Here is a 21,370-nt window from a genome sequence, read left to right on the forward strand (position 1 = left end):
TATCCATAATTCAAAAATGATGATTGTAAAATTATGACTTTTCATTAGGATACGACAAGCATCGTACAAACTTGTTACGACGGTCTGATAGATGTCGAGACGCGTGTTTGTTGATGTCTCCCCGGACTAACTCAGGTAATCACAATTTTCCCGGATTTTTGGAAAGCGGTACGCCGTTTCCCAAAGAATCGCACCTGTCTTCCAGACCGCGTCTGCGGTTTCTCGCTCGTACAAGCGAACGACCTCGCGAGAAGAAAGAAAGCCCTCGAGAAAGTACTTGAACCGGTGCCCCTGTAATATGTACACAGGATTTGGCTTTTTCCCGGTTCTCTTTTCTCGGCTCCTCGATGGCGGAGACCGCGGTAAGGTCGACGACGATCAATATTTGCGAAGTACTTTCATTTTCGTGATGCGTTGCTCGAAACACTCGCACGTATATACATTTCTGGTCAGCTTTACCCACTACGTTACATTCATTTAATACCTCCATTATGCTGTACTCTCGTATGAGGCTACTTTGCGCACGGTACGGAGAAAGAGACGCGCGGAAAGCAAGAAGCCGAAGAAAGAGAGAGAGAGAGAGAGGGGGGGGGGGAGAGAGAGAGTGCACAAGGAAGATGTGTAACAAACGGATCGCGGGTCAATGATCAAGAACCGGGCCGGGTTTGTTTGAGAACGATTTAAAGATCTCCCTGTACGAAGCGTGACTCGACTTTATTAAAGCCGGCCCTAAAGCTTGCTCCTTTTTATTTACCTCGGCTTGCTTTCCTTTATTAGTTTCTCTTTCATCGTTATGTAAAAAATACATTGCACATCATGTCCTGCTGGTTTGTCATACGGACAATAACCTTGAGTGAATTTAAGTGCGAATTTGAGATAACACCATAACTTTTCGCACTAAGAATCTCTTTGAGAAATATAGGAAGGATATATAGATTAGATTCGAATGACAGATCGAAGCTTTATCGTGAGTACGCGCCTGTTTAATCGTCCGTGACTGCAGAGAAAAATCAACGCTTCGTCGAATAGGCGAGTAACCGTTGGCCATATCCGTTTTGTTTCTATTCTTCGAAATCACGGTTTGCCGCTGCGATTATTTCAACTTTGCGAGCGAGAACGCGCTATTATTAATATGACAAGCGAGCCTAATAATCATTTATTCAATTAACAAAACCAGTATTAATAAATTAGCCGGCTGGCGATACGACATGAAACTGCGATATTTAAAGAAATTTGGTGAGACCAATTCTCGCGTTATCTAATCATTAAACGTTTCGCGATAAACCAATGAAACGTCATGTCGCGGTATTGCGTGCCGCTCTCGTTTGCTAAATCGCTGTCATTCGCACCGGCGGACATTAATCTGAGAAACGCCGTCGATTTCGGCTTAACGAGGACCATCCCTTATCTCGGGTTTTGGCCGATGCCTGGGTTAATTATAAAGCAAAAAGAGATCGGCGGGAGAGAGGGGAAGAGAAAGTAATACGAAATGCAAAACAGACACACTCATTCCTATCGCATATTAACGATTCGACGCTTTAGTGGGAGGACGGACCGGCGCCACGGGTCCCGATAGAATTTGAAGTATTACATTAGTCCGACTAATGACCGACATGACTGTCCGTGGGTAGATACCGGTTCTTCGAGATCTTCGAGAAGGAGCATGAGATCGTTGCACAGAGCAATACGGAGGACGATGATCGCCTCTCCGCGTTGAGGGCGCCACGTACTCGGGTGCATCCCGCAGATGCACGCTTGTATGCACGCACGAAGGTACTGTGGCTCAGGTATCGAAACACGATGAATCTAATTTTTCCATGAAAATTGCCTGTCTTCAAAGCGAAAAAAAAAACGAGCTCCATTTGTCAAAATTCGGATCGATCTATCTGATCTTCGAGATTTCAAAAGGAAGAGTTCTCGGAAGAATTCGACGCGATGTTATAATTTTAAATACATGCGAGAGCGATCGTAAATGTATTATAACTATACTGCGAAGTATTAAAGAGAGGATAAAGTAACAAATCAACACGGAAAGTTATTTCAACACTTCCAAAAGTTATATCGAGTTTCTCGCAGTCAGCTGAGATAATTCGTATTAATGACACATTAAAGCACATAGAGAACTTTTTTTAAATGTTTACTAGAGAAAGCGACTAAGAGAACATCATTTTTCTGATAATCCCACGTTTAGATTTAACAGGATATCAGGTGTCTATCTCTCTTGGAAGTTGAGCGAGAAGCCGTAACAGAATTAGGAGGAGACGTGGGACAGATTGTAACAAGCGAGATCGTAACAGGAAACACGAGGCAGCGCCGATCGTAAGTCAAGAAAGCACTCTCGCTCTTAAAAAGCTCGCGATGCACGGTGAAAGAAAACGGAACATCGCGACACGCGCATGCTAATTCATAGCTCTCGCGAGAGCGAAGCGTGTCTCCTTCCTTTTCTCGCGCGGTCCACGTTAGTCGTCTTGATTATATTCCAGAGGCTGGAAATTTCGGGTGGCGGTAATGAGGCTTAAAGGACGCCAGGATGTAATATCCGTGTGCCCAAACTTGGCCGAGATCATTGAGCCTCTCTCGCGCTGCCGAAATTAAATTCCTGCTGAGTTTTACGCGAGCTGTCGACCGCCGGGTCGGATTCATCACGGTGGTTGCTTTTCTTAATGAGTGTCAAACTACTGCCCTCTTTCCTCCTCTCCCTCGGAGAGATCGTCGGCCGGAGCGATGTTTGAGCTCACGCGGCACTGTTGGAGCTAAAATAGCCGGCGTGACGGTGGTGCTTGTTTGATCTGCTTTGTGTCAGTCGTGTGTCTAGATGAAGCAATAAGACGAAAAAATATTGGAGGTAAATTCTTTGAGTTGCGAGAAATCCACGAAAAACTACACAGAGTTTTCCTACCTCTTGAAAATATCACATAAAAAGTCAATGTCAATAGAGGAAACCAAAATGTCATATTAGCTGGAAAGAAGATTTCAAGATGTTTAAGATATACTTATGTATTATGTAGAACTTATGTATCATGTAGAATGTTTGTTTCATTTGCTTTAAAAAGAAGACCAAAAATTATTTTAATATCAACAAAAATCCGTTATTATCCCGCAAATTTGAAGACATCGCGTTCCGCGTACCTCGAATCAAACGCGATTCGTAAAAAAACTGCACTCGGTTTTGCGCATCTTCGAAATGAAGGTAAAAAAGGTAAAAAAACTTCTGTGTGTCACCGTGCAATCACGTCTCGTCCGCATCGACTGCAGTGTCGAACGCACTTCTATGTGCAGCGAAGGCGCTAAGAGGGGAAGGAAAGCTCTCCGAACCAACGTCTCGAGAGCGAACGATGTAATGCCAACGCGTAGTCCTGCGAGAATCGTGCGGGTAGCGAGCGCATAGGGCAGAGTGTAACCTCGTGCGACTTCGTCCGACTCCGCCGGCGCTCGGCGCATCCCCACCACTCGGCCGCCGCCAGCCGAGTCTGCCGACGCGAGACGAGCGCTCGGCCGACAGACGCGTCCGCGACACCGAGTTTCGTGGTCATTGTTACGTTCGGCCCGCCAACGAGCGGAGTCTCGCCGAGAGATTCTCTCTTTCTCTCTCGGCCGCTCGCGTGTGTTCGCGATATCACACCTGACTTGCTCAGGCACTTCGCGGTGACAACTTTTGCTGGTACGATCGCAATTAGAACGGATTAGACCGTTCGGATTCCATCCTGGTGTCCCGTGGGAATTCATCAACGGAATACGACTTCGATTTTGGAAAAGTGCGATACTGACGCGGCTCCGGTGCAAGGATATTCCAGAGTGTTTTGTGCGCCCGGAAAGAGGTAATTTCAGTGTGTGCGAGCGCAGTGAGAAAATTTATCTGTTATACTCGACGAGGGAGGCACCTCTAAGATCGACGGTCCCCTGCAACTTCGTGTCGCGCGTTTGTATCGCTCGACGGATATGTGGAGGTACAAGACGGTGCGCTTAAAAAGTATACAAGTTGCGAGCCCGCTGTTCTAGTGTCGTCACGGAATACTCATTTTACGCACGCTTCACGCATTCTTTTCCGACTATCACTACCAAGGGGGGGAAAACCTTGGACTTCTGAACATGCGAAGCGCTATCGTGTGCAAACGCTGTTGGATCGTGTGATCGACGGCGAGCGACGGCAACTACACGGCTCCAGCGAGAGGTGCCGTCTCGCGATCGGTGCCAGAGAGAGGATCGTGCGGGACATCGTCTCTCTCTGTCTCTCTCTCTCTTTCTCTCTCTCTCTCTCTCTCTGAGGGATCCCGAGGAGAGAAAACTGAACCAATGAACCGTCTGGCGTGTTGCGCTCCCGAGAGAAACACAGGCTGGCTCCATGGGACCGGCGCTACCTCGGACACCATCGACAACGGCGCGCCGAGAGACGCGAATCGAGTGTGATCGCTTCGACCTGGAGAGACGCGGCGGATCGAATCTACGGTGATCCCTCTTCATACGTCGAGGAACGCGTCGAGAACCCGCCGAGGTTCGTCACTCCGGATTCCCCACTCGGGATTCGTCGGGACGCCGACGATGACGGCGTAAGCGACGAGCGGGAGGGACAAGGCGGTGGAGTACACGTCGCCGGGATCCGAAAAGGGAGGATTTAGAATACGGCCAAAGTGTGGAGTGTGGATGTGGTGGAGGTGCGACGGAAGTGGTGGAAGAAGTTGGTGGTTTGTTATTGTGGAAGTCGCGAGCGAAAGTGCAACGAGGGTGTGCTGTGCCTCCTCACGTCTCGTGGTTGGTGCCGGTGGTTGTTGTTGACCGAGTACGAGTGTCCAAGTGACGGTGCGCCAGTCCCCGTCGTCCACCGTCGTTGTTACCATGGTTTCCACGTCCTTTGTGACTCTGGTGTTCCTCGTGTGTCTGCAAACGGTACTACTATCGACTGTGAGCAACTGCGCGAAGACGATCAGCATGTACTGGAACACCACCAATTCCATGTAAGTGCGCGGTAGTTTGCTCTGTCGTTTTCTTCTCCCCCTCCCCGGGGTTGGAATAGTTTTTTTCCCTCCACGACTATCGGCGTCGCGACGACGATCCGACAATCGATCACGTAAACGAGTGCCGACTTTCTTCGAGAGACCGAATAAAATATAAAAATTTTGCACGAGAATTCGCGATACGAAAATATAAATGTAAAAAAATGAGGAGCGCTCGGCAAAAATTATGCAATTGATTCACCAACGAATGCTTGATCGAGTGATTAATAATGAAGTTCTAAAATAAAAAAGAAATAAAATTATAGATTGTTTTGTAAAAGCAAATAAGAGAATTAACAGGTCAAATTCGAGTAAATAAGATGGAGATATACAATGAAATAAATTAGTCACAACAAAAAGCTCTGATTTGATGTTACGAGTGGATATGGAAAGAATTTGCTGGCAAATGAAAAAAATTTAGTCAGATACAGATCTGAAAATAACTTTGTTAAGTTTTCTAAAATTATTATGTATGGCGTTTAAATTGATTGTTAGAAGATCAAAATTTTTTGCAGTATTATTATCGTGTTTAAGCATAATAATTTTAATGGTTCAACAAAATTATCTTCGGATCTGGCGAAATTTTTACATTCGCTAGGAAAACTGGTCTCTCCGTGAATAAATCGCTGCAATCTGTTTTTTAAAAATTTCGTTCTACAAAAATCGCTACTTCACGAGATATCTTGCGCATAGAAATTTCATAAAATGAAATATGAATTTCTGTAAAATGGAATGCTGCAATTGAATCTATTTTTAAAAATTGCATTTAATTATATTCACCGCATATGTTCGTATTATATTAAAAATTCTTGTGCATTCAGCTCCGAATACGATCGTTCTCGATTCTAAATATGGAATAAGGATATAGATAATCAGTTTAATGTTACATACGATGGAGAGAAGAGAGTATATAAGTCTCATTAATTAAAGGGTACAAATACATTCGTGCGAGCGAATTGGAATAAATTCGGCTTTAGTCGGCCGTCTCTGTCGATCTCTGAATCTTTTCCGTAAACCTCAAGTCTTCTTCCCCCGGATGCAGCAACATTTTTCTCTGTCGTTGCTCCGGCGTCACGGTCTTTCCTTTTGCCGTTAACGAGTCGCACGAGCGAGGAGAACCGTATCGGCGTTTGGCGCGCGTGCCAAGACGTTTAAAAGTCTGCCGGAGTGTGTTTGCAAGCGAACGTTTTGCCGGTCGAATCGATTTCTCACGGCGGAACCGGCATCGTCGTCGTCGACATCGTCGTCGTCGTCGTCGTCGTCGTCGTCGTCGACATCGACGTCGGCGTTTCGAATAACAGCCTCCGCCCCCATTGGGTCTCTCGTCCCTTTTCTCTCTCCACTTCCGGCGAGCTTTTATCGCGCCGGGCGTGGTATCGCGTCTGCCAAAATTGCAGCAGCCGGGGTGCGTATGTATGTACGTACGACTTTAATGCACCGCGCCGGCGAATTGGCCGATTTCCCCTCCCTCCTCTACCCTCTCCCCCTCGACCATGGCGTTTCCCCGTGACGTCCAAATTGCAGGCGATCGCGGAGAAAAAGAGAGGCGGAAGCGACGTGTCAGAAACTGCGCCGGGATTATGGCAGGCGCAATATTGTGGCCAACATCGCGGTCGCGCGAGCGTGTTGCGCGGAACGCCCGATGCAGATCGCAGGAAAGTTTCGGCGTGTAACGGGTAGTGGTAACCAAATCCCGCGATTGACGAAAAGGAAGTAATTTTGTTTTGCCGAGAGAGAGAGAGAGAGAGAGAGAGAGAGAGAGAGAGAGAGAGGGAGGGAGGGGTGTCGGAATTTCTTTCAATATTGAAAATTCCGGAGAGGCGAAAGAGTTGGATATTTCTGGAGTTCCGAAAATTTCCGGAGAACTGGGGCGAGCGCGCGAAAAGTTGGGAGTTGTAAACTGAAAATTTCCAAGCCGGGGATATTTGAATATTTCATCAAGAAACGGTTTTACACGCGTGAACGGACATTGAACATCTCCGGATTCCGCTACACCGCTTCTCTCTCTCTCTCTCTCTCTCTCTCTCTCTCTCTCTCTCTCTCTCTCTCTCTCCCCTCTCTCTCTTTCTCTCTCTCCCCCCTCTCTCTCTCTTTCTCTCTTTCTTTTTTTCTTTCTCTTGCGCGTGCAGCGACGTCGCAGCTGCCGAGAATTCCCGAAACGTTAAGAATTTTACTGGTCGACATTAGCAAATCTCGCTTAATCCCGGATTCCTTAAAGGATATCGCTCGGCTCAAGCGACGTGTCGTATCGCTAATGCCTTCTCTAATGCGACACATCTCTCACGGCGTGCAGCCTCTTTAGCGATAATTGATCGATAAGAACAGCCGAACACGACTACGTCTAACCGAGAGTGGCGGCGTGCAAAGGTGCAACGAATCGCAAATGCATTCGCTTACGTGTATGTAACCTGTCCGTATACCGCGTACGCGCGTGCACATGCAACATTGTGACCGACTTCGTAGCTGGACCCCTGCGCGCCTGCTTGCATAACTACGCGGTAAGGTTAATCGCCGCAGTCTCATAACGTTTCTTCCTTTTTTTTTTTCTTTCCTCTTTTCGCTGTACAAGGAAACACGTTCCTTATACGTGGGTACCTCGTTACCCCCGACGATTTCTTTCGCCTGGTGTGAAGCGGCCTGCGTAATTCGCGAGAAGCTTTTTGCCCCTCCTCTCCCCTCCTCTCCCTTCCTCTCCCCGACGACGAGAGATGTATGTCCTGCCGGCTCCGTTCGCTCGTGCTACTTCGCATTTCGCATCTCGCAACGAGCCGACCTCGCTTAACGAGGGCAACGTCTCCATTTTTACGGCGCGAAAAGAAGCTGTTCGATTTCCTTCCCGACTTGGGGCTCGTTTCGATTAACGATCGCGATTAACCACGTCGATGGATGTTCGATCGTCCCAATCGCTGTCTGTAACGTTGAATTTCATTTACAAATTTTTTATTTTCCTCATATATAACGTCAAAAATTAAAAATTTTATTTAATTTAAAACTTTTAATCGCATATGCACTCTTTAATCGTTGAACGCATTCATTTGCATGTTTTGTCTCGATTACTAACTCGCCTTGCGAAATCACCAGATCGATGATTATGTTTACCACTTGCCTTAGTTTAAACGGGATAATTTTTATTTTGTCATGCTTTTCGACTTCAACATTAAAGAAAACAGAAGTGTTCCCGTTCCATCCTGTCGAGGTCGGGTGTCGATGGCGCAGCAAAATCCGGACGTTCTATTCTCCGCTTACGAGGCTCCGGGAACGTCTATCTGACTTTGACGTTCGCGCGTGCATTACGAGCCGGTTACGAGGCTACGAGGGCCCGCGAGCGAGCGAGTGCGTGAGTCAGGGAGTGAGCGAGCTCTCGGGTACGTGCGAGAATCCATTTTGCGCAGGAGAGGGACGCTGTCAGGCCATCCTCCCGTTCGTGGGACGGTACGAAGAGGCAGTAAAAAAGCGTGCACCTCCTTCGCGGGGCCTGAAAAAAAGGAGCCGGGCGCGCGACGAGAGGGGATACGTGACAAGGCGCAAAAAAGGCGCCCAGGCAAAACGGGAGGCCGTAAATCTCGGCCTCTTATTGGGAAATCGAAATTCGTTTTAAGAAAGCTGTCGGCCGACGGGATGCTCTGCGAGCGAACGAGAGAGACGACCGATGCCGCTTGATTATCATAAATCTGCTTCCGCGATGATCGCAGGGACTATCGGACGAAGCGTAAACTCCGACGTTTACTGCCCGTTCAAGAAGCATTCTCGAAAAGAATCATTCCTCCGTTAGGCTCCGTATAGTCTGAAAAGAAGAAAAGAAAAGCAAGAAAAAAAGAGAGAGAGAGAGAGAGAGAGAGAGAAGAAAGAAGAAGTGAATATGTCTGCGTTGCGCAAACGGTGACAGCGTCCATTACGAAACTCATGTCATGCTCCGTTTTTTTTTTTTTTCTTTAAGTCGCTGAGCGAGATAGGTAGGCGAGATCTCTTTCGAGTTATGCGTGATGCAAAATAACACATGCATATTCCTCTCCGCGTGCCGTTTTCCATGCGAACACGAACGAAAACACGGTCGGCAATGAGAAGTCGCGACGCGTCGCCATTGGAGACTTCAATGCCATCAGTTCGCAAGAGATCTTCGCTCTCTGCTAGATTATTGAACTTTCTGCCTCTCTTCTGTTCGCTTTTCTCCCCCTCCCCTTTTCTCTCTCTCTCTCTCTCTCTCTCTCTCTCTCTCTCTTTCTTCATTGCCGTCGCAAATAATTCTATTGGGTTCAGAATAATGGCAAGAGCTAACAATTGCCTAGTGCTATTAACTCCGTTCTTTTTCGCTGCATTTTCTTGCGATCGCTTCTTTTTTTCTTTTGAAAACACGTTTATTTGTGCTTGCGCTTCTGTAGTATTTGCAGGGTTATAATTAGATATAAAACGCGAAACAACTCCGCTTTTGTAAAGAAATCGATCTTGTACAAAGCGTATTTTTTTTTTTTTTAATAGAGAAATTGCTTTTCTTTACTGATTTGTTGCTACATTGTTTTACGTTATCGCGACGAAACAGCAATATCCGTGACAACAGCTATGATAATATCCGTCTAGGCTTTTTTTACGATAAGCTAGTAGATATAATCGATATCTTCATACAAGTATCAAGTTTCACGTCGAGCGACAGACTCGATTCCAATATTAGTTTTTTGCTCGATTATTATGTCCGATATGTCAGGCCTCAACGTCGCTACGAGCGGTCTTAATGAATGGCGAATGTTGGCTCGATACCAAACCACGCCGGGAGATACCCAGAACTCGCGACCACGACCTATTCGTCATATCGTCAAAATATGCTTACAGTAGGTGGATCTAAATGCGTCATTGTGTGGAGAGCGTCCGGCCGCGTCATTCGAAGAATTCGTGCGGTAAATTCTGCGGGCGCACGCGTCTCCCTGCAACTCCGCTCCTTTCTACGAATGCTGCGTGTCATATCTCTGGTCCCGCCTGTTTAGATAACGCTTGAAATACACCCGCGCTACAACGAAGTACCGTTACAGCACGTGGACTGAAATTAACGTTCGGCTGAATTCCTTATCGGACCGGGCGTTGAGTTTCTTCTCGCGGTTCGAAACTCGGAGATTCGCAACTATGCTAAATAATAATCGTCTCTTCGGAGAAAATATTAATTTCCGCGGCTACCCGTTACACTTTAGCACACGAGCCGCGGGTCCCGTTATTAAATTGCCAGTGGTACATACAGTGAGAAGCTCGTTTTTGAAAGCCGCAGAAGCTTCCTATTATCCGCCCTCGTGCCTTGGGTTACCGTTGTGCTTTACAGCACCGAGTATTAAAGCAACATCGATTTACAGCCACCGCAAATCAGCGGTTTCCACGAGGAAACTAGTACCCTCCGTTCCTGAAGGTTGAGAATTCGCTGGTCGATTCGTGGAAATAACCCATCGCCGGGGCGCACTACCGTCATAGCGAATCACGCGGAAACCGACGGATGTTTCAGTCACGACGAATCGAACGGCAGCACGTAGGCGTAAAAACGCTCATATCGGAATCTTAATCGCCGCCATTACACGGAATGTTGCTTGTCGCTGTAAATTTTCGACGTAAATTCTAGCCATAAATTTCACATTACATGCCGATTGCGCGAGCCAACAATATTCTATTAGGTATAATTCAATCGTTTCGAATTATATGTTTAATAAATTAAGTGTGGATGCGAGCCGTAAACCATAAGTCAGAAACCTAACGGTTGTTGTTTAACGGAAATTAATACGTGAATATTAAATTATATCCGCAATAATTTTTTCCATATCTCGCGAACGAGAATTTCTCATTGCAACGTCAGCGCGGAACGTTATGAAGATGGCCGAAGCACATCCGATGGCCGAGAGATTGGAGTTTTCTCATTTGAACTTTGACCGGAGCTTGACGTTGCCACTCACCTTTCCTCGATGCTTATTAGCAAAAGCAGGTCAGCTAGGATACGTTGGCGAAACCCCGGGAAGAAGGAGGTCGAGTGCCGCGCGAATGCTGCGCATGTCGTCGCCGGTAGCTCTCCGCGAGCTGTGATTACGCGAGTGGTGTGAAATCCCGTACACTTAGAGGCGCACGAACACGCGTCCCTTAAATCGGCGGTTTCCACTAGCAAAGTAGCACCTATCTTCCGTCTCGAAAATTGAAAATTTCTAGGTGATACTCCGCGCGGGATCGTGCGCGCCGCGTTTGCGATTCGAACGACGAGAGAAACGGAAAGGTGAGTGTTTGCGAATGGCGATTATATAGGGTGAAATAAAAATGTACTTTGGACGATCTGCACTATAATTAGGACGACCTATTAGGGCGATTACGAAGCGATGCAAAGCCCACGCGTCCGCGCGAACAGAGAAAGAGAGAGAGAGAGAGAGAGAGAGAGAGAGAGAGAGAGAGAGAGTGGTCGGCGCGCCGACTTAACGAGCCGCAAATTAATTATTCATCATTAAAGCCTAACAGGCTGTCACGTCAAGCCGAGGAAAACGAGAAGTGAGACATCGTGGCGACATTTACGAGTGCGCGGACAGCGCGTAAATATCTCCGTGAACTTGCGAGACACCTTCTTCCTGTCTTACTATGTCCTTCGTGCTCTCATGGATTGAGCTACGGGCAGTATATGGCTCTTGGACACGACTAGTCATTATAAACTCGTTTAGAAACTTACTTATCCGTGTAATACTTTTTTTTCGAGACATGTATAACTACTGCTGCGCCACCGTCGCACAATGCAAATCCTGCCCCGTTATAAGAATGGCGGTGATATAATTTACTGAATCCTTAAACAATACGATCTAACGCAATAATCTGTTAAAGCAAGAACATTTTTATGACTTGCAGCTATAATATAAATTCACTTGTATCTATAAATAATTTTTGTTAGCTAAGCCCTTTTGATTTGTCAAAATAAGCTTGTACAACGTAAACTCTGTTGTCATGTCGACAGCATTTTGTGGCTTGCGAGTGAAAGGGTAAATATTCTATATTTAAACGTACCTCTCTACTTTCAGACCGCAGATCATTCCATTTTCAAGCTATTGACATTACCGTTAGTTCCCGATCGCTCGATACTCATTCTGAAACGGTGCAAAAGCGAATCGAGAAACGAGGAAGCGCGCGGTGCGACGTGCGCGTTTTCCAGTAATTCAGGAAACTGGTTCCGCGCGTTCGCTGCCAATTCACGCGTCACTTTATGAACTTGTTTGTACGGAAAAAAAAAACTTTTAGCCGCACCCGCTAATCGTCAACTCCATATTGGAGCAATCCGGAGTAATCCGTTCCGACGCCGCTTCCTGTTTCAAACAGGACTGAGAGTCGCTCGAGTGCGAACAGCGTTATACGGAAAAACACGCCGTTACCAGAACCTTGTTACTTTTATCGTTAATTACGACAGTGATAGAGTCTGGAAACTGGAAACCCTCGGCAGGGCGGAGCGATGGACGGTCACAGTGGCCTCCGCAGAAGCGAAAAGCCAACCGTCGTACGACGGTAATCGGAAGAGTATCGTCGTAGTTTGCAGCTGCTTCCTGTCAGGGAGGAGCCCCCGTGACCCACGCGGGTCAGAAAAGACGAAGGGCTCGCACCCTCGCATTCCCCTCCCCCTCTCCGTATGTCCCGCATGGCCCCCGGCGCGTTTACACGACGCTTACGGGATACTTTACGCGCCGAACCAAGGCAGCGACTGTAATCCATAAAATGCACAGCTCACTCAGGCGCTAGTAGAATTTACGTCGTGCCTAATTTCGTGTCGCGCCACATTGCACGAGGACGACGCGTCGTATCCGTTTCTATTGTACGAGGGTGGCGTGAATAATAACGTTCCGGATGTCTGACCTGACGTAAGGGCTGACGGTGGTGTCGCTTGTGGTTCGAGATACAATGAGATATAATTACGTAAATGTAAATCCCCTCCCCCGCCACGTCTCCCGAGGGCGTCGACGTCTCCTCTATCACAAAATTAATTGAGTTATTAAATATTATGATTGCATTTTCGCAATTGTGATTAGGTATAATTAATGCGGTTCTCTCTCTTTCTCCCTCATCTCCGTCTCATCTTTCATAAATTAATGGATATTATCTTGGTATTTCGCGCGACTATAATTGAGTATGACTATTGCATAAATGTTAACTATGATCCTTGGAATGCCAACGTCGTATTTTTACCATAAGATTGATTTACTAATTACAGCATATTGCATTGAGTATTCGTAACTGCATCTCACTATAGTTATCTTGTAAATCGCGTTTAATAAAATGAGACGTAATTATTGCGTAACATCGTAACAAAAATGTACAGAGTATTTAATTTTTAAAATATAGGTATCACGCTGATTATGCCTATGTACAAAAGAACTTTGCACAATTTCCAGGACGTTAATTTGCGAATTGCAATTTTTCACAATAATGATCACGTGGAGACGAGCGGGACAACATCGAGCACCGGGCACTGGTACATCAAACGGAGCGGGACATACGTCGGGTTATAAATTCGCCGTAATGCTAAAAATCACGCAACGTCTCCGCGAGATACGAGACGCACGTTCGGGATTATTAACGGTTACATCGACGGACGATCTCCGGCGACCGAAACTCTTCGCGGGCCCAGCGGGTGACGTCCCGATGGAAAAAACTATATCGCCGGTGTACTCGGTGTGTACCGTAACGATCATTATTGCATCGATTAATTTACGCCCACGTCTGCTGCGTGCGTACGTACGTGTGTCGACGCGGACGCGCCGCGCGTTATCCGCATTCGGCACGCGATTCCATCCACGGGAACGTCATTAATAGCTACTTGGATATCGCCGCGCACTTAAAATAATTGCGGTACCGGCGCGCGCACGCCGATGCACACCTCGAGAGTCTGTGAGAGGACACACAAGCGCGCGCGCGCTACGTACGTGAGCGGCGCGGGATAATTTCATTCCCACGGGATTCCCGCAAGAAGACACTCGTCGGCGTCCGTTGGCCTAATTAGCGATCGCGCTCGATGAATCTGCTTTCCGCCCGACGCGTGCAAAATGCACGTCTTCAAACACGCGTATTTACGAGAATCGTAATAACGCGCTGCAATAATTCGGCTACTAGAACGGTTGCATAATTAGGACCCCGTTAATTACGGAGAAATTACCAACAATAATCTCGAATTTCTGTTGCACCGTTGAGGATATTTTATGTCTTATTTATTAATTTATTAATTTTTTTTTATTTTTTATTTCTATTATATAACATATCATTATTATGTGTTACGCATTGCCGCGTGGCGAGTGTCTTTCGCGATCGAAACGTCTAATCAGAATTTTTTTATAACGTCGAGCAAAACGTCGACGAGCGCGCGAGCGCAATCATCGTCTCCGCCGATGAAGTGTCACCCTTCGTCCTCCCCTTATGGCACAGCACGTAGTGAAAAGCGAGTCCTCGCCCCGGCACGGCGATCCGTTCCCTCTTTCTTCCGAGGCGCGAGTCGTGCGCGAAGAGCGAAGAGCCGTGCTAGCGCGACACAATGGCGATTTCCGCTCCGTCACACCCGGAAGACTCGGTGATTTCTAAAGCTCGGTGTGTCGGCGAGAATGTCGAGGCGGAGGGACTCATACGCTCTCGTCTACGAAGCGACACACCGTGCGAGAAACGAGGGTGGACACGGACTGGAGAGAATGCGTGAAGTGCGTATAAGCGCACGTTTTGCACGCGAAAACCGTGGAGGAGATTGTACCTTGGGATCTCTTCATCCTGATGAAGGGTAACAGATAGGGACGCGCGTGTGCGTAACTGTCCTCATGGATATATTCTTGCAAGTCATCCTCGTCTTAGGATGAAAAATTGAAAATGTGCTAAGAGCCTAATTAGCGATTTTTAATTCTCTAAAGGAGTTATCAGTTTTTTTTTTTTTTTTTTTTTTCAAATCAAGAATTAATCGGAGACTAATATTGACGTACAATGCCATATATATAAAACACTTTTATGTTTATTAAACATAACTGAAAATATCTTTCTTATATTTACGTTTAATATACTCTCCAGCTTCATATTACTTAACCGCCCGATTAAAACGCGTGACCTTCTCGTTTTCTTTTATCCTTTCGCCCTCTTTTCTCGTCCTCGTTCCATGCTCTACGCTTCCTCGTTTTGTTCTTCCATCTCGCCTGCGATCCGAAAGTACTCGCAAAGACCCAAGGGACGAGCGGGCTTTCTCGAACCGAATCTCTCATTGTCGACTCGGTAATTCGAGAAGGATCGAAATAACCCATTATACCGTAATGAGCGGCGCATTCACGGTCGTCCCACACGTCCGTGAACCTGCACGCATATCGCGAGCGTTGGGTGTGCGTCGGTCACCGTGGTACAGTTACGCGCAGTGTAAGTTTGACGAACGTATCGCTGACCGAGATACGCATATTAAATAGTCTTTAACGTTCGCATTTAAGTTACATTTATCCAATCTCGCGCGAGGAAATTATGTGGAAATTGAAACAGACGAATATAAATCGGCGCGGAGCGCGAGTCTTCAATTTAAAAACCAATTCTAATCCTATTCAGACTTTATTGCGCTGTAATTTGCGATTGAGGGCGATGTTACCAGAGTCAATTTTCTTTCTTTTTTTTCCTTTTTTTTCCTTTTCTTTTTTTTTTTTTTTTTTATTTTAGAATCGCGCAGCCACGCAGTTATATTTCTCAGTTAAATTTCGCCCTTAATTTCTCCGCGGGAGCGTTTTATGAACACGCCAGTGCATATCGGCCACCAAGTTATTCCGGTAGAGAACGACATTCGTTCGACCGAGTTACGAACGAGATGGATCCTCGAGTAGAGACCGTGAGTGACCTCCTCTTTTGGGCTGCGGCACAAGGTGCGATCTCCTCTCTTCGACTTCGTGTAATTGAGGTATACACGCGGGCCCCGCGCCCGTCGCTTTTTGTCGCCCCGGGGAACTACTTTCTGTATCTGGAAGATTAGTCTTCGCGCGGCTGCAGCGACCGCGCCGCAGCCGCAACGTGACTCTCGGTCCGGGGCCGGGCGCATTGTAAGAGTATGAATGACGTCGCAATTATTGCGGCTGCACTTTGTTGCGCCGCGGAAGGCGGAGGGCTTCGAAACGAGGAAGCGTTTAATGAGATAATTTGCGCCTCGAGTGCAGTTCACGTTGCGCCGACTGCGCTGAAATTTCTCCGCGCCCCGGAGTCTTTAATATTTACGGGTTCCATATTCGCCCGACGTGTTCTCATTGCAAGAGAGAGGAGAGGGGAAGAGGGGGATCGTCACTGAACTCTTAAAAAGATCCGTGATAAAATCGCAAAAAAGAAGGGCACTGGAAAAATTCTTTAAACTCAGAAAAGATCTTTCTCTTGAATTATTAAACAGACTTAATTTTAATTTAATTTAATATTAAACAAACTTAATTATTAATTATACAAACATAGATTCAAGTATTATATTTAATAATCTTGCGGTTAATTTATCGAATCTTTCTGAAAGATAACTTACGTGCTTCTTAAAACATACCGCTCATGCATCACGAAATAAATATCGCATACCAGAGTCGCTATAATCTCTCATTAAAGCAGACAATATTCGCCGCATCTCTTCGTTATTATTACCTATTAAATTAGCGGCATTACAAGCCCTCTTATTCGGCCGGGGAATTCTCTCGAATAAAAATGACCGGAAGTCCTCTTCGACACGCGACGCGCAAGTTCGCGCCGTTTCGAAACGAGCGGGATCTTCATAGACAGCTCGAATATAAGCACAGAGAAAGCTCATTAAACATATTATAAAACGTAAAATATTTTAATGCGATGCAAAGTGAGGCGTCTCTTGTCCGTCTCTCGCGCGTCATTGTTTCCCAAGAGAGAGAGAGAGAGAGAAAACGGTGGATCCCAGCTCCAGCCGAGATCCTCAGCATCTCCGAAGCTACACGCCGCGCCATCTCTATAAGCAACCGGAGACCACGGCTGTTCGCGTTTATGACTTGTTCAAGGACCGACGGGATCGCCGGACGTTGCACCGAAACCACTTTCGAGCAGCACACATTTACTGTTATATTGCCGAGGCCTATCTCTTGCGCTTAGGCAAACTGGACACGTGCCTAGGCGCGTTCTTAGATTACAGTGTTAATTTTTTAAAGTAAAGAAACATGTAAGAGAGAGGAATCTCATGGTGTGTGTAACACCTATTTGCATAGAGCCTGAGCGTAAAGATAGGCACCGTAGACTATCAGTAGAGTCTCTTTGTCTCAAGTCGGATATAGGCGTCCGTGACTAATTTTATTTCTCCCGTAATCGATTCCAAAAAAAATAACATCATTTTCTGATTGCGTATCTTTTAAAAACTAGAGAACTCGAAACGTAAACCTTTTACCTTTTTTTTATCAGCTCTGTGTGAAAGGAACATCCATTATAATACGAATTTTCGGTTGTTTGTAAAGTTTTCAAAGTTTCTAACTCTGGTCCATTGCATTTCTTGCAATCGCCTAATTTTCCGAAGAAAAATAATGGGATTTACCAGTCTTATCTAGCTCTGCACACACACGCGGCGTCTGCATTTAATCTTTCTCGAGTACCCGCTAATGGTGCCGCCAAGATATAAATTCGTATCTGGTCTCTCGGGCAGGTGTGATAAAATCGGAAAATCACCCGCTAATGGATCGACATATTGACACAAGTTTGTTTGCTTCACCATGCCTTTTTTACAAGAGCTATTATTATAGGCGCGTCCTTTTGCGTCCAACGTTGTCGCTGTAAATCTTTTAGACGGATGTACTAATGTAACATAATCTTCAGATAATGAAAGAACAAGAGAATTGCAGAGACAAAGAATACCTGGACTTGCTACCTGGCTTCCCCCGGTGATCTCCGCGCGCGGTCGATCTAAGTTTCGATTCTTAAATACGGTCCTCCCCGACCGAAATATTTACGAACGATATAGATCACCGTGACGTCAGCAGCAAGCAAAAATAATATAACGATAAAATCTTTAATTTCCATCTGTCAATATCGTAATCGTCGCTGCGATCTGCAATCGATTTAGGTTTTTCATTAAGCGAAGCGCCGATAATGACACATAAATTGAAAACGCCGAGAATAAATTTAAGAATATAAAACGAGGAGAGCGAGATAAAAATTCGATCTATCTACAACTCGGGTGAACGATTGGGCAGTTAAGTTGCTCCGTTGTCACGCAACATTATTGTCGTACTGATGTTTTCGTCGTCGCGAATAATCGCCCGCTCGTTCCAACGTGTTCGCCTAATGCGAAGCGAATCGTGGAAGCTCCCAAAACACGGCTGGGAGGAAGGAGAACACCTGGATGGATGGGACGCACTACCTGTTTCGAACGGCAGCGGGCCCGCGTTTCTCTCTCCAGGTTCTTTCTCCCCCCCCCCCCCCTCCCCATACATATATCTACACATATATTCCTTTTTTAATTTCGGGCTTTCCGAGACGGTGGAGGATTAATGGGCGTTCGAGAGGCCGCGATATACGAAAAGCGAGAAGGGCGATCGCATAAGGGGGCCCCGTTCCCGACCTCGCAACACCCCGTCCCCGTCCCCGTCCCCAGGTTGCCGAGTTCCACGAAGCAGGAATGCCATAATCTAGATAACCCGGCATAATAGAATATCCCGGAGCCGGACTGGTCGCTTTCTACCTCGTTGCACCTTCACCTTTCCTCTCCCCTTCCCGTCTCGTCGTCCACCCATCTGACTCATCCTGCTTTTCCACGATGATCGTCAACGACGACGATCTCTCTCTCCCTCCTCCCTTTCTCCATCTCCGTTTTTATTATGCCTTGACAACAAGGTGGCTTTTCCCCGTGCTTGACTGATGGGAGATGAGGAATGCTTGCCGTCGATTGTATACGTCTTACATCCGGGACATGTGTTTTCCACCGGTCTAACAAATGCCGAAACATGGAAAAGTCCTGTCGTTATGGGATACCGCGGTAGAGAGTGATCCTATCGGATTTCTCCTCAGATTAGAAGACAGCTTGTTTACGCGGGTACAAAAATTTCGTGAACGCCATCAAAGTCGGACGAGCGTTATTTTCTTTACAAACTTCGTTGTTCGCTTGCGTATTATCCATACTTGTCCCACGTAAATAGCGTAGCTGTTGTAACTATAGGAATAGACGGAAGATCAATCTTGTAGAAAATCTTGCCGACTTTTGTTTCGTAATAGAGATCAACGTCGCCGTCATTGATGTCCTTTAACGTATTTCAAGGCGTTCAAGCCAAACAAAAAGAAACTCGTCGGTATAATCTTGTATTCCCGCTGTGCAAGAAAAATTCGTTAAAGCCGTTTAGGTACCTATGTCAAATTTGAAATGACAAGTTTTAAGAAATTGTGATTTGGGAATTCTCTAACTTCTTAACAAATCTTAATGTCAAGGGATACCGATTATGGTTCCAATGTATATCTGCACGTTCAAAAGAAATCAGTCGTATCTTAGCGAAATATTAATATATACTATATTAAATACACTAGACTAAAAATATCAATTCTCCAGAAAGATGGCGTTATTTATAATTTGTTGAAAAGAACTATGATATCGTTTATCAACGATTTTTCTCAACAACAGAAATCACTCGTACTAAATCGCCACAGTGTTTTCGTGATACAAGCGAAGAAGTCCGTGTTTACGGAAGTTCGTGGAAAATCGTTGTTGCCATGCGAACGTATTCGTGGAAAATTAATATTTTCATTCAACATCGCCAACTCTCCTTTTTCCTCACAAGAGCGAGGAACGGAATTCCGCAGCGATTCGTGTCTCGTCGCGACGTCGTACGACGATCGTTTACTTTTACGTTTACGTCACCGTTACGAAATCTCACTTCCAATTGTCTTTCACGTTGGATACGGTGATACGGATCGCCGTTCTCTACGACTCTATCTAGATGGACCTGACCTCCTCCTCTGTCCCGTTTCGTATTTCGAGGCATGAAGGGGTCGAAGTTCTCCGGCCGCGTTATCGGAGAGAGCCGATGGTAATTAAGCGCTTCCGCGGAGGTAGGAAGACTTCTCACGGTGATTAGTCGATGTACCGAATCGCACTATGGCTCCTCGACTCCTAGATCCGGGGCTCGAGTTACCTTCCTTCGTGTAACGTTAGACCAGGTCGTCTCGATATCTGCACGTTGTTTGACTTCCGCTAATGCTGATAAAGCATTGCTCCAAGCTTGCCGTTGGTTAGACTTGCCCTGGGATGAATTACTGCGCTGCATCAGCCACGCGATGATGGACACCTGGTCTGATACGCGTGAGAGAACTGTCCAGCCAATTGAAGTTCTACAGAATCACATTTTTATTTGCCCTACAAGCACGTTTCTGCATATTTCATCTTTAGTCGCGGAGCACAGATATTTAATAAAAACTCCTTATTTTGAAATATTCCGAGTATACAATTAAAAAAATTAAAAGATAATATATATTAAAATATTTTATATATATATATATATATATATAATAAATAATATTATATAATACATGATAAAAAGATTTTAAAATAGTTGTTTCACATTTTCTGAAAGCGATTAAAGTCAACCATTTCGGAATAACTTCGTTATTGTTTTAATCCCGGCGCAACAGTACCATTCAACACGCCTCACACATATTTCGAGTAAAACGTTACAGATTAGTCCGATCAGCGGGCCCACATTAATTTCCGCTCGATTTTCTTCATTTAGGCGCATAATGCATAAAGGACCCACTTGCGAGCGTGAAACGGGTTATGCTCCTACTGCACGGGTCGAGCGAACTGTTCCCTTCGGGGCGATCGTGAATAGTCTACCGTTGGAAGCGCCTCTCTCTCGTCAGTTGCCATCAAGGGATGGAGAAACCCTCAAGATGTAGCCAACGATCATTTGTAATATTTAATTACAGGTGGGCCTCTGGGAGAACCCGTCCGTCTAGTTTAGATTAAGTCCCCGAGTTTTGTGGCCGTAACTTCGGCCGTCTCGCTTCTCGACCGCGAACTTCGTTATACGAAACTCGAAATTTCGAATTCTCGTCGCGACTTGCAACATCCACGGCCAACGGTATCCGGCGCACGACTTGTAACCAATGTAATTTCCCGTACGCGCTCGAATTTTCGAGCGTTTACACACGATCAATCGCGACGGCAGGCGTAAATTACATCCATATCTCGAGGATCGAAAATTAATCTGATCGAGATTACAACGGCGTCAAGCCGTGATTTTCACGTACGGCTACGCTTTCGGCAGGATTTATGCGGCGATCAACTACTAATCGAATGACGCGATTAACGGCGGCGAGCGCCGCGGTAACGTCCACGCGCTGCGTCGGCTTATTACAGGAGACGGCCGTCTGTAATTTGCCTCTCTCTGTTTTTCCACAGCCGGGTACGAATAGTTTAATGCCGCGTA

At 46.1% G+C, this 21,370-nt stretch overlaps 1 protein-coding gene across 1 annotated transcript in view; it reads left to right on the plus strand.

Moving 5' to 3' along the window:
- The first annotated feature begins 3,482 nt into the window (after positions 1-3,482).
- Positions 3,483-21,370, plus strand: part of Ephrin (ephrin) — a 45,035-nt gene continuing 27,147 nt past the window's right edge. The window contains exon 1 of the mRNA XM_011649364.2: positions 3,483-4,952. Within this exon, the coding sequence (XP_011647666.2) occupies positions 4,834-4,952 (119 nt within the window). The 5' untranslated portion in view covers positions 3,483-4,833. The remainder of the gene's footprint in view (positions 4,953-21,370) is intronic.

This window comes from Pogonomyrmex barbatus, unplaced genomic scaffold, assembly GCF_055798465.1.
Source record: "Pogonomyrmex barbatus isolate J1 unplaced genomic scaffold, ASM5579846v1 scaffold4, whole genome shotgun sequence".
In the NCBI taxonomy this organism is placed as follows: domain Eukaryota; kingdom Metazoa; phylum Arthropoda; class Insecta; order Hymenoptera; family Formicidae; genus Pogonomyrmex; species Pogonomyrmex barbatus.